Raw genomic sequence first — 11,768 nt, 5'->3', positions numbered from 1 at the left:
GGGCAACGTGGCCTAGCGGAAGGTGTCCCTGCCCTTGGCATCAGGGCTGGAAAAAGACAATTTCTAAGGACCCTTCCAAGCCAAGCCATTCTGCGATTCTGTGACCTGAGGGGCTGGGGGTAGCTCGGCTTAATTTCTGTCTTGAGCCAATTCAGCACTTTCAGTTTGGTTGAGTTCAAGGAGTCTCTTCAAGATCCCAGATCCACACTGTGTTACATTTACCACTACTATAGGCCTGGCTGAGATCAATAAAGTCTTCCACACTCCACGTTCTGTAAAACTGCATTTTATTGAAACAAGAACAAGGAATTTTCCAGCTTGCCACTCTTAAATTCGCTAACTATCAGGCATGAATATGGGTCGTAACAGAGAGCGACATTAGATATGGCTTTCTATATATATAAAAATTATATCAACAATGTAATATATTATAGGCATGCAGTGTATAATAACCTTCCATACAATAACATACTAAGAGAACAATAGATAGTTAACAACAGTCACATCAGATAGTTAAACTAAATATGCCCTCTACTGTTAGTATTTACACGTAATTACATATTCAACTCCTTAATATAACTTTTTATCCTTACATCATAACTACATATTTTTTTTTTTATAATATTCATATTAGTATTTTGTTTTGTTCTATGGTAATTTACTATTATATATAATTTATAAATAGCATAGTCTACAATAGGAATACGCAATATATATATATATATATCTATGAAATCAAAATCTAGATCCCTCTATATACAAAATTGCAGGTCAGCTCCAACACTGTTGTTCCAATGCTGACGTCAAGATGTCCCTTCCAGGAACAAGGAGAGACTCCATCCATTGGCTGATCCTCGGCCAGCAGCGCCCATTTTTTCTCTTGGTCCTTTTCGCCCCATTTATTTTCTCTTCCTGTGTCCCACATTCACACTTCTTCCATGCTCTTTCATGCCCTGTTTCAAAGGCCAGGAACAACTTCATGTTGCAGGTGGACTTTGGCCCTGCATGTATGACACATGTTCTCTTTGTGTGCTTTTTCAGGAGTGGAAGAGTTCACATGTAAGAAGGGCTGAATGCAGTCTGGGTGCTTTTTTTTGGAAAATGAAATGATACAAGGAGGTAGAATAAACCCTCCCGTGGCTCTCCATCTGCTGAGGCGGCAGGAGAGGCAGTGGGACCTTCTCCAGAGCCTTTGCGTGCATCCTCTCCTCCACCAAATTTGGACTGCAAGGTGGTTCTCTGCTGCCAGCTGCAAACAGCACAAGCACAGCTCTGTGCTCATAGCCATGACTCCTCCGCTTCACTGGGTCAGTCTTCAGCAAGAAGGATTCTTTTGTACCACTTTTTGAGAATCTGGTAGTCATGGATGGCCTGGGAGTGGGCATCCGGCTGCTGCGCCAGGCGAAGGAGGAGATTGTATGTCCCACCGGTTTGAACATCTGCAGGTAAATGGATGTGCTGAGGGAGCCTCCGGTTCCCCACAATGAAGTGGTTGAGGCGTTTTGTTTGCACACATAAGCGCAGGCTGTCCAAGATATCCTGCAGTCGTTCCAGGAGATGTCTCCTGCGCCACAATGAGGCGGGCATGACATTGAGCAGGTGCATGACAATGGTCTTCATGGTGTAGGTGGAAAAGCAGAAGCCCAGCGGAAGTCGGGTGAAGAACTGCAGGCATTTGAGGTGCAAGCTGTCAGGAGGGGCCTGCCTGGCAATGTGCTTGAAGAACTCAGCCTCTGCCACAGCGTAAGACTCAGGCCAGATTGTGCTTGCTGTGTGGGCCTCTCTGGTCTGGCTGCTGACAAAGACGGCTGAGTCATCTCTCCGCACCCCAAAGAGCAACTCAATCCTGAAGCTTTCCCTGCCGTTGGTCACCTTGAATTGGCAGGAGCGTGTGGAGGGCAGCAGCACTAAATGCCAGTTGTGGGACTGAGGCAAAGCTGGCCAGACTGCTCTCACCAGTTGGTAGAACCAGCGGGCAGTTTTCTGCACGTCCAGGTAGGAGCCGGTGCACAGGGTGTCCAGGAGGCTGGGATCCTGGTTCCTCTTCAGCTCCTCCTCGGGGTGGTGCAGAAAGCACAGCATGTTCTCAGCCTGCTGCTCCCTGGTGCAGGTGCACTCCAGCTGCACGCGGACACGGAAGTTCCTCACGAGCCTCTGCCCTGCACTGTCCAGCTCCAGGTGGAAGCTGTGGCCTCGCGGAGGAGTCATGGGATGAGCACGCGGTACACCACATCCTGCTCACGGGGACTCCAGCCTTCAAAGGCACTGCCCACCCCGATGGCTCTTTGCAGGGCTGGGTAGAAACTGTTTGACAAGACGTGCAAAAAGTAAAGGCTGTAATTGTCCATCAGGTTCATTGTCCACTGACAGCCTCTCTGCAAGTCCTGTACAGGCCACCGGATGCGCTGCATTATAACTCGTCCTATGCGATCGTCAAAATCGTCTTCTTCTTGGACTGCAATTGCAACATCGTTGTTGTTGGCTGCCATTTCAGCCTCATTGACACCTTCATTTCCAAGATTGTCTTCTACATTTGCAGCAACATTGCCCACTTCCTCTTCATTTGCACCACGGTTTTCTTCTTCATCCTCCTCTCTCCTCAGGCTGCTTTTCCACCCAATAAACCACAGGACCAAGACGTAGACCAGGAGCGCAGCAGCAGCTAAGAGCTGCAAGAGCTGCACCTGCTCCTGGGTGTGCTGCTCCACTTCCTGCTCCAGCTGAAGCCTCTCCCATTCCAGGTGTTTCGCACGCGCTTCCATGCGCAGACGTGTTTCCTCATCCAATCCCTCAGCCACGGGCTGTGGGTACTGGATGAAGGTTTTCAAGAGCAAAAAAAGGAATACCATGGGACCCATGGTCGGCAGGAGAGGCAGAGAAGCCTGTGAGTGGGGCGAGAAGGGAGGGAACTGCTGGTTGCTGGATGGAGAACAGGATCCTCAGGGATCTGGGCACAGGAAGCACATGGCCACAGACAGCATGCAGGCCGCCAGGCCTGTCTCACTGCCCCAGCAGCAGCAGCAGCAGCACCTTGGCCTGCCCAAGGCTCTCCCATGAGGGGCTGTTCCTGCATGCAGAGGGAGAACCCAGCCCCAGGGGCAGCGTTTCTGCCCCAGTCCTTGTTCCCAGCCCAGCCTCCCCGCCACGTGTGCACTCACCGTTTGCCAAAGCAACGCAGGGCCAGCGTCACCTGCTGGGGCCTTTTAGAGCTGCCCCCTTTGTGACACGTCCCCCGTGATGTCACACGTGTCACAGCATGTCACAACCCAGCCAACCCCACCCTTTATCCCCTGAGCCAACTCCTGGCTCAGGCACTCAGAGTGGCCCTGGTGGACTGCTTAGGGCTGCCCTTGAGTGAAGCTTTTCCAAAGGACTTCCAATAATTTCTCTTTTGCAATTATTTTCATCTGCCCTTCACTGGCAATCACATAGATATCCCAGTTGGAAGGCACCCTTGAGCATCACTGACTCTAAGCTTGCACACCTCAACGGTTGAGCTACACTGAAATCTCAGCATCAGTGCGGTTGAAAAGTCCCTGAAGATCACACAGTGCAACTGCAAACTTAACACTGCCTACTGCTCCAATCAGCCAGGTCCCCAAATGCCACATCCATGATGCTTTTTGACCTCTCTGAGGGTGGTCACTCAGAGCCATTTCCCTAGGCAGCCTATTTGGAGGCTTGACACCTTTTGGTTGATCCACCATTTCCTAGAGATTAAATTGAAACCTCCCCTGGCGCAACATGAGGTCATTTTCCCCTGCTCATATTCTTTGTTCCTTGGGCAGATATAATGACCCCCACTAAGCTAGAGCCTCCTTTCTGGGGCCATCTGCATCGTGTCAGGCATTTGAGCTGTGAAACCAGCTCCTGGCAGAGGAGAGAAAGGTGGTGCTTTTGAACTGCACTTCCCATGATCCAGTGAGACAAAATGGGTTCTCAGTGAGCAGAAGGGTTCAGGTTTCCCGGAAGGGTTTCCATTGGAGGAGAACCTTTATGCCAGAAACATCAGCCAAGGGAATCCATGCCCTTCCAAGCAGAAGGAAAAATTGGAATTTTAATTGGAAAATTTGGAAGGTTTGGAGTGAACATGGTTGCAAGAATGTCCTTGCATGTCCTTGTGGATTTGGCAAACCTGCAAGGCCAGAGTGTCAAGAGGGGATCTCAGCAGCCAAGAAATGCCCTCTTGCTCTGGGGCCTTCCATGGCACGGGCAACAGAAGGCAGAGCCCTTGCGTGGCCTTTGCCCTCAGCAAGGCCCCACTTTGGGCAAACCCTGAATTCCCCGTGAAAGCAGCTCAGATTTACACCACCTGGCTTGAGGGATGCCAGAGGACAGACAAGGCCAACAAAGGTGCCAGTGCAATCCAGCTTAGATGACAGCTTTCTGCCCTTGTGTCTCTGGAGCCTAGGAGGGGAAGGCTGCGTGGCTGGCAGTGACTTTCACCAGCTCTCGTGCTCAGGGCCCTGGGCACCGGAGGGCTGCTTGGTCTCAGCACAGGCTGGAGCAGGAAGAAATGATCACCTGGCTTTGGAGAGCCCTGAGATGAGCAAGGATGAGGAGTGTGCAGAGAAGGGACAATCAGCACTGCGCAGCTGCTTCTCTCAGCTATCAATCACAGAAAATTCAAACGTAACTATTTGGGTTTTGGGATTTTGTTGTCTTTTGTTTGAAGCTTTTTCCCCCACAGGAAAACCTGTGGCATTTGCCATATTGTACACCTGGATTTGAGTGGTCCGCTCTCAGCGCTGCCTACATGGAACTCAAAATGGTGCCTTTGCACATCTCTTTCTCCTGTTATGATGTTTCAGTTCAAGTGATTGATAGGTAACAGCATTTCTCTTTTCTCACCTGGAGCTCAGGAGATGGGAGAGCCACCCAACCCCTGGCTTAACCCTGGGAGGGCTCTGTAGTAGGGTAAGGTGGCATGTTGCCAGTGGCTCAGCTGCCAGCCCCGGTGCCAGCCAATGTGGAAGGCTCATCTGTATGGAATGAGTCAGCTCACAGCTGCCAGCAGCTGGGCTGTGTCCTGCCCCACATTGGTCCTGCCATCAAGTCAGAGGCTGCAGCAGATGGCAGGAGGGGAAGCCAAAGTCACTTCAGCAAATCAAGTCTTCTTCACTTCCAAGCGTGGGTTCTTTCTACCATCGTCTGCTCCCATTGGCAACTGGGCAAAGCCTTTCCTGAATGTTATAAAGCCTTGGAAAATATTGCAATAGATTTAAATATGTATCATTTGCATCATTATAATACTGTAATAACTCCATTGTAAGATCAATGACATTGAAACAACACAGGGTCATAACAGTGGCACACCAGCTTCTTCCATTCATTGTTACATGAAGCACACCTGACTCTAGAAGCATGCTGTTTGGAAATGAGCCACTTTCCCACCATTTCCTACATGTTTTGTGTTCATGTCATTTTCATCTGCTTGGCAAACACAGCCTGGGATTGATGTGGCTAACAGACTTTCTCTATTGCTTCGTTCAGCCGGGTTTCAGATCAGTGCTTCTTGTGATCTCCCTTCAGCTTGACCAACAACTCTTGCAGCCTGGAACTCACCTCAGAGTGGTCAAAGAATGTGAATAGGGACTAGAGACATCACAGCCTTTTCTGGAGGCAGCTCCAACCTTGGCAGAAGTACAACAACCTACAGCCTCCTGGCATGAGGCTTTCCCACTACCACTGATCCCACCAAAGCCAATTCTCCTGTCCCAAGGCTGAAGGTGAAGATGAGGAGAGTACAGGGAAAAGCAGCTGCATAAAGTTGAGCACTAGACTGAAGTTGCTATTAATGACTTTATGAAATGACATTACGAAATACTCTGGATTGAAACTGGCTCCCCATCACAGTAGTATGGAATTGTTTAGGTTGAAAAAGATCTCTAAGACTGTAGAGCATCCAGCCACAAACCTGACACTGACAAGCCCACCTTGAAACCATGTCCCCAAATGCTACATTGACACATTCCTTAAGAGCCTTCAGACATGACAATACCATTAATTCCATGGGCAGCCTTGACAACTCTTAATAACTCTTTCAGAGGATAAATTTTTCCCTAGTACCCAATCTAAGCCTCCCTTGGCACAACTTGAGGCCATTTCCTCTTGTTCTGTCCCTTGTTCCCTGGGAGCAGAACCTGACCCCCACCTGGCTACTCCACCCTTCTGCCAGGGAGTTTTAGAGAGTGAGAAAGTCCCCCCGAGCCTCCTCTTCTCCAATCTCAGTCCCTCCAGCTCCCTCAGCTGCTCCTCATCAGACCTGACCTCCAGACCCTTTCCCAGTTCTCTTCCCTTCCTTGTGCTCAGCCGTTTGGGACCTGTTGCAGCATTCCACGCTGGCATGTTTTAATCTAACCCTTGCTAGCTCGGAGTGGGAGATTAACCCCTTTTCTTTGCAGTGACCTAACTTGCAGTCTGACTGCTGGCTCTGCTTGTTTCCTTGCATCACCCCCGCAAAATTAAAAATCACCATACAAAAGAAACCGCTGCTAGAGGGGAGTAGAGAAGTCAGCAAGTACTTTGTGGGCAATTCTGTCCTTTATTCATCAGCGGGTGTGATTTGGGCTAGGCAAACGATTGGAAACGGAGAGGGAGGGTGAGCAGGTATCCAGTTAGGAGTTCTTGGGAGGGGGTTTGAAGGCAGCAGGGTGAGAAAGGGTGTTTATTTGTTTATTTGAGGGCGCCCCCCCCCAAGGCTTCTAGCAGAGGCATTCCCATGTCTTAGAGCACACAGAGTCATCCAGTGCACTCACAGGAATGCCATTTAACTTTGCCTTTCTCTAAGCCAGGTGCCAGCCCTAATAAAGGCCACAGCCTTGGAATCAGGATGAAGCTGGAGCCTGAGGGAGCCAGGCACACTCAGGAGAGGGCAGGTAGGAATGCTGTGCCCCAAGCCGGGGTGCTTTGGTTTCTGCTGAGCAGGGCTTGCCCTATTCAAGGACTTTGCAGTGTCCCTTGGTACACCAGTGCAATGGTTTCTGCTGGGAAGGAAAGGATGAGCGTTGAAGACAGAGGCAACTAATGCACCTTAAACACCTTTGCTGTGTCTCTGTCCTTGTTTGAGAGGTGACCATCCACACCGTGGAAGGGGACGAGATTATTTCAATTTTATTTCTACTACAGGTTTTTTTGATCCATTAATGTATTTAAAACCACTTTTTTTATCGTGCCCTGCCGTACTGTCTGTTGCTGTCTCAACAATGGATGTATCTGTGAGAGGACATCACTCTCCTGGGCAGTGAGTGCTAGAGGACAAAGCCCTTAGCTTAGCATTGTTGGGACCAAACAAGGCAAGGAGTCATGGGTTTTCTTATTTTACTTCTTCCCCCATTTGTCATCCAGACTTCAAAATGAAGACCTGTAAATGCCTAGCTCTGTCTTGTGTTTAATGTGTTTTTATTTGTATTTATGTAACCGCAAAAAGCAGTGAAAGAAGAAATGTGACTGGATCTCACTATTACTGTGTGAGGGCTTATTTTAAAGGCTGGTGTATTTATGTTCTCTTTTTCCACTCCAAGCTTGACTTTTCCCCTCGTTTTTCCAGGTCTGCTGCATTGGGTGTCCCAAGGAGGGCTGGGTTCCTCAGCAGGGGTCTTAGGAGTTGGTGCTGATTCTACTTTTTCTGAGGGTGTATCGAAGTGTGCTAGCAGAATGATAGTTTTCTGCACTGGAAAGCTTTCCCTCACTGCCATCAGTGCACGGATGTGTTTGAATTGTGGAACCAGACGGACTAAGGAAAGCCAACACCCGTAGCAGATTTCTGTTTGCTCTGTGTCTGTGAGAAGCGGGCTGTGTGCTGGACAGGGAGAGGCGCTGTTGGAGTGGCATCGGCGCCAGGTGTGAGCTGTGAGGATGATGAGGGGCTCGGAGCAGCCCAGGTGTGAGCTGTGAGGATGATGAGGGGCTCGGAGCAGCCCAGGTGTGAGCTGTGAGGATGATGGGGCTCGGAGCAGCCCAGGTGTGAGTGTGAGGATGATGAGGGGCTCGGAGCAGCCCAGGTGTGAGTGTGAGGATGATGAGGGGCTCGGAGCAGCCCAGGTGTGAGTGTGAGGATGATGAGGGGCTCGGAGCAGCCCAGGTGTGAGCTGTGAGGATGATGAGGGGGTGGCTCTTGCCGGGGCGGTTTTAACGGGGGGAGAGTTTGCCTCTGTACATTTTTGCATGGAGCTGCTGAGTGGAGGGGTTTATGGGGCGCTCCCGGCGCTGTCTCACGGAAGGACTGCGAGAGCTTCTCCCAGGGTCGGCGGGAACACCCGGATTCGCGCTTGGATACGTCCAAGCATCGCTTAAAGGAGGTGCCGAGGGACGAATCTTTGTGCCGGGGAGCAGCAGCCGAACAGGTGAGCCCGTGTGGGTTTGGAGCGGGGAATTTTGTCCTTCCCCTTTGCAATTTCATCTTGCCAGTCCCTCCCCGCTTCCCCAGGAGCAGAAATGGAGCTTATGAGGACGAAAGGGATTAAGGAGAAGGAAGCAGCTCCTCTTCTTTTCTTGTCTGCGTTTGAACTGAGGGGATCCCTCTTCACTTGTGGTTTTAAGGGCGTTGATTGCAGGAAAAGCTGCCTTTTCCAGGCTGTTGGGGGTATCCCGGGGGTGACAGGGAATCCCTGCGTTCTATTTGAAGGGGAATGGGAAAAGTATTCTTGTGGTGTTATGGGTTTGGTTTGAAGGCAGCCACCCCATTTTCATCACCCTAGGGTTGAAATGGAGGGGGCAGCCGTGGTGTCCCTGCTTTTCAAGGGTTTGAATGGAGGTGGAAATGGCCCTTTGCCATCAGTCGAAGGCTTTCATTTGAGGAGCGCCCCTTCTTTTGTGCTCTCGTAGGGGACGAACGTGAAGGGGAGAGGACACTTCTTTGCCCTTGTTGAAGGGAGGCGAGCCCCGCCTGCGGCGTCAGTTTCGGGCTTCGGTTGCGGGAAGCTGCAGCTGTGGCAGCGTTTGCAGGGCTGCAATGGGGCCGTGCCGCTGCATGGGAGGGCGCTTGTGGTGGCCGCGGCCCGGGCCGGAACGTTGCCGCTCGGGAGCGGCGCTGGCACGGCCCGGGCAGCTGCCGGGGCGCACGGGGGATTTGGCGCGGCCGGGCCGGCCAAGGGCGGCGGTGGCGGGGCCGCGCCGGTGCGAGCCGAGGGGAGCCGGGCCGGGCCGGCCAAGGGCGGCAGAGGCGGCGCGGGCGCTGCTGCGGCGGCCCGGGCGGTGCCGGCCGCTCCGGCCGCTCCGGGCGCGGGGCTCGGGCGCCGCCGCCACCCCCGGGCCCGGTGCCGGCCCCGCCGGGCAGGGGCAGCGGGCGCGGCTCTCCGGGCCGGCGCCGGCCCCGCGTGCCGGAGGAGCCGCCGGAGGAGCCGCGCTCCTGCCGGGAGCCGCGCTCCGTCCGGGGCCGGCAGCGAGCGCGGGCTTCGGCTGCTCGCAGTGCTGGGGCGGTGCCGCGGTTCGGAGGCGCTTTGTCGGCATTGATTGCATCGCTGTGTTCGGTTTGCAGCGGGGGTACGCTAAGGGCTACGGTGTTCTTCCTGAGTGGTGCGGCTCTCGGTGCCGGTGGGGATGATAAAGGTTCGTTTCGGATTGGGTTTCGTAGTCGGATATGGTTTTTTTGCCGGGGTATTATGTTTAGAAAGGCGCGCAATGGTTTTTACGGGTCGTAGCGCGAAGCAGCGGTTCGGATTTTAATTCTGTTGAGGTGGCTTTTATTGGCGTGAGCGGGTAGTGTTTGTTTCGGTGGGCTTTTGAGGTAGCGTCGTGTCGTTCATAGCAGCGGGTTTTTAATCTCGAGAATTGCATGTGTGTTTATCGTCTTCCAGGGCTTTTATTTATTTGGTTGGTTTGATTGTAGTGTATGTTTTATGGCTGCGGGTAATTTGGGAGACATTGTTTATGGTTACGTTTGTCTTTAGTCTTTGTGTTTGTTTCTAGGTGTTATTTTTATTTTGATAGCTTGAGGCACTATGGGTTTATTCCGTTGGGAATAATATTTTTGTTGCACATTTAAGTTCATTTGGTTTTTGGGATTATTCTTGTTGTTGGTTTCTTCATTTTCTTTTTTGTTGTTGTTGTTGTCTTTTAATGTATTTGAGTATGGTTTATCAGGGTTTTTTTTGGGAACATGGGTATTTATATGGTGGGTTTTTAAAGTATTTTTTTACTAGGGTAGTTAATTTCTTAGTTTTTAGCGGTTGAGATGTTTTCCATTTTGTTAATTAGTTCAGTTTTTAAAGTTATTTTTACAGAGGATTGTTTATTCTTTGAGTTAGTGTAGAGGTAGAATTTTGTCCGTTTTTTTTTTTTTTTTAGTAACGTTCAGGGTGAGTGGCACTGTCTGGAGTTTAGAAGATTGGTTTGACTTTTTTTTAGTACCTTTTGTAATTTGCTGTGTGTGTTTCTATAGGGTTTTCTTTTGGTTCCATTTTTCGGTCGTGATGAGAATTGTTATTGACAAGAGTGTTCTTTGTTTTTTCTCTGACGCTTGTTTGGCTGTTGGAGGTGTCTCGATGTTTTTGGAAGATATTGGTGGGAATTTGATGCTGTTTGTTCTGTCATTTCATTTAGGAATTGGATTTTAAATATACAATTATAACTCTCACTATATTGAAACAAAAGAAATAGATGTGTAGAAATGGGAATGAGCCAACGTTATTTTTATATATTCGGTCAATTTTTAAAATTTAACATGGAACATAAGTCATTATATGTTGCAATTAGTTATTCTATTTTTAATAGAGCATTGTGTATGTATACAGATATATGAATAGAGAATATAAATGGAAATACAACCCAAACACAAATGCAAATATAGAAATGTATTGCAACTATATGCAGATATATAAAAAATTAGTAATAAATTCCCGTCCCCCGCCTCTATGGTTTCAGGATGGCGGAGACAATTTCCGGTCCTCCCAGCTGCCGTCTCTATGGTTTCAACGTGCCAGAAGGGTTTTCCGGTCGTCCCGTCCCTTCTCTCTATGGTTTCAAGATGGCGGAGACTAATTCCGGTCCTCCCAGCTGCCGTCTCTATGGTTTCTACGTGCCAGAAGAATTTTCCGGTCGTCCCGTCCCTTTTCTCTATGGTTTCAAGATGGCGGAGACAATTTCCGGTCCTCCCAGCTGCCGTCTCTATGGTTTCTACGTGCCAGAAGGGTTTTCCGGTCGTCCCGTCCCCCGCCTCTATGGTTTCAAGATGGCGGAGAAAATCCCCGGTCCTCCCAGCTGTCGTCTCTATGGTTTGAACGTGCCAGAAGGGTTTTTCGGGTCGTCCCGTCCCCCGTCTCTATGGTTTCAAGATGGCGGGGACAATTTCTGGTCCTCCCAGCTGCCGTCTCTATGGTTTCAACGTGCCAGAAGGGTTTATCCGGTCGTCCCGTCCCTTCTCTCTATGGTTTCATGATGGCGGAGACAATTTTCGGTCCTTCCAGCTGCCGTCTCTATCGTTTCAACGTGCCAGAAGGGTTTCCCGGTCGTTTTTATTTGGTTAGAGGCAGGAGTTTTATTTTAAATAATAGAAGTGTTATAGGAATGTGAATCTTAAGATAGAAATAGATAATAAATATATAAAGGGAGATTGCTAAACTATGACTACAAATTGAACTATAAATATAGGTAAGTAATATGAAGAGTTGTAGTATAGAATATAAATAACATGATACGGCAATATAAATTTTAAATGGGAAAAAATATAAAAAAAGGTAAGTAAGTTTAAAAAAAGGGAATTTTTTGGGTTTTATTTAAGTAGAGGGAGGGGTTTTATTTTAAATAAGTGTTACAGAAGTAAAAAACTT

General features: G+C 49.6%; 1 protein-coding gene and 1 long non-coding RNA gene across 3 annotated transcripts; one reads left to right on the top strand and one right to left on the bottom strand.

Moving 5' to 3' along the window:
• Window positions 1-1,230: 1,230 nt before the first annotated feature.
• On the bottom strand, window positions 1,231-2,762 carry LOC135448759 (inositol 1,4,5-trisphosphate receptor-interacting protein-like 1). Its single transcript, XM_064714975.1, is given in 2 exon segments — window positions 1,231-2,210; window positions 2,213-2,762. Coding segments are annotated over 2 exon segments (1,452 nt in total). The 3' UTR covers window positions 1,231-1,308.
• Window positions 2,763-6,702: 3,940 nt separating this feature from the next.
• LOC135449096 (uncharacterized) lies at window positions 6,703-11,643 on the top strand. Of its 2 annotated transcripts, XR_010440643.1 has the most exons (4): window positions 6,703-6,878; window positions 7,550-7,842; window positions 7,964-8,345; window positions 10,864-11,643. It is a non-coding gene; the product is annotated as an uncharacterized LOC135449096 (long non-coding RNA). The 2 variants fall into 2 exon arrangements; XR_010440642.1 differs by having other exon boundaries at window positions 6,706-7,842.
• The last annotated feature ends 125 nt before the right edge of the window (window positions 11,644-11,768 follow it).

Source organism: Zonotrichia leucophrys, chromosome 5 (genome assembly GCF_028769735.1).
Source record: "Zonotrichia leucophrys gambelii isolate GWCS_2022_RI chromosome 5, RI_Zleu_2.0, whole genome shotgun sequence".
NCBI lineage: Eukaryota > Metazoa > Chordata > Aves > Passeriformes > Passerellidae > Zonotrichia > Zonotrichia leucophrys.
The sequence above is the reverse complement of the archived record's forward strand: the minus strand, read 5'-3'. Positions and strand labels throughout refer to the sequence as shown.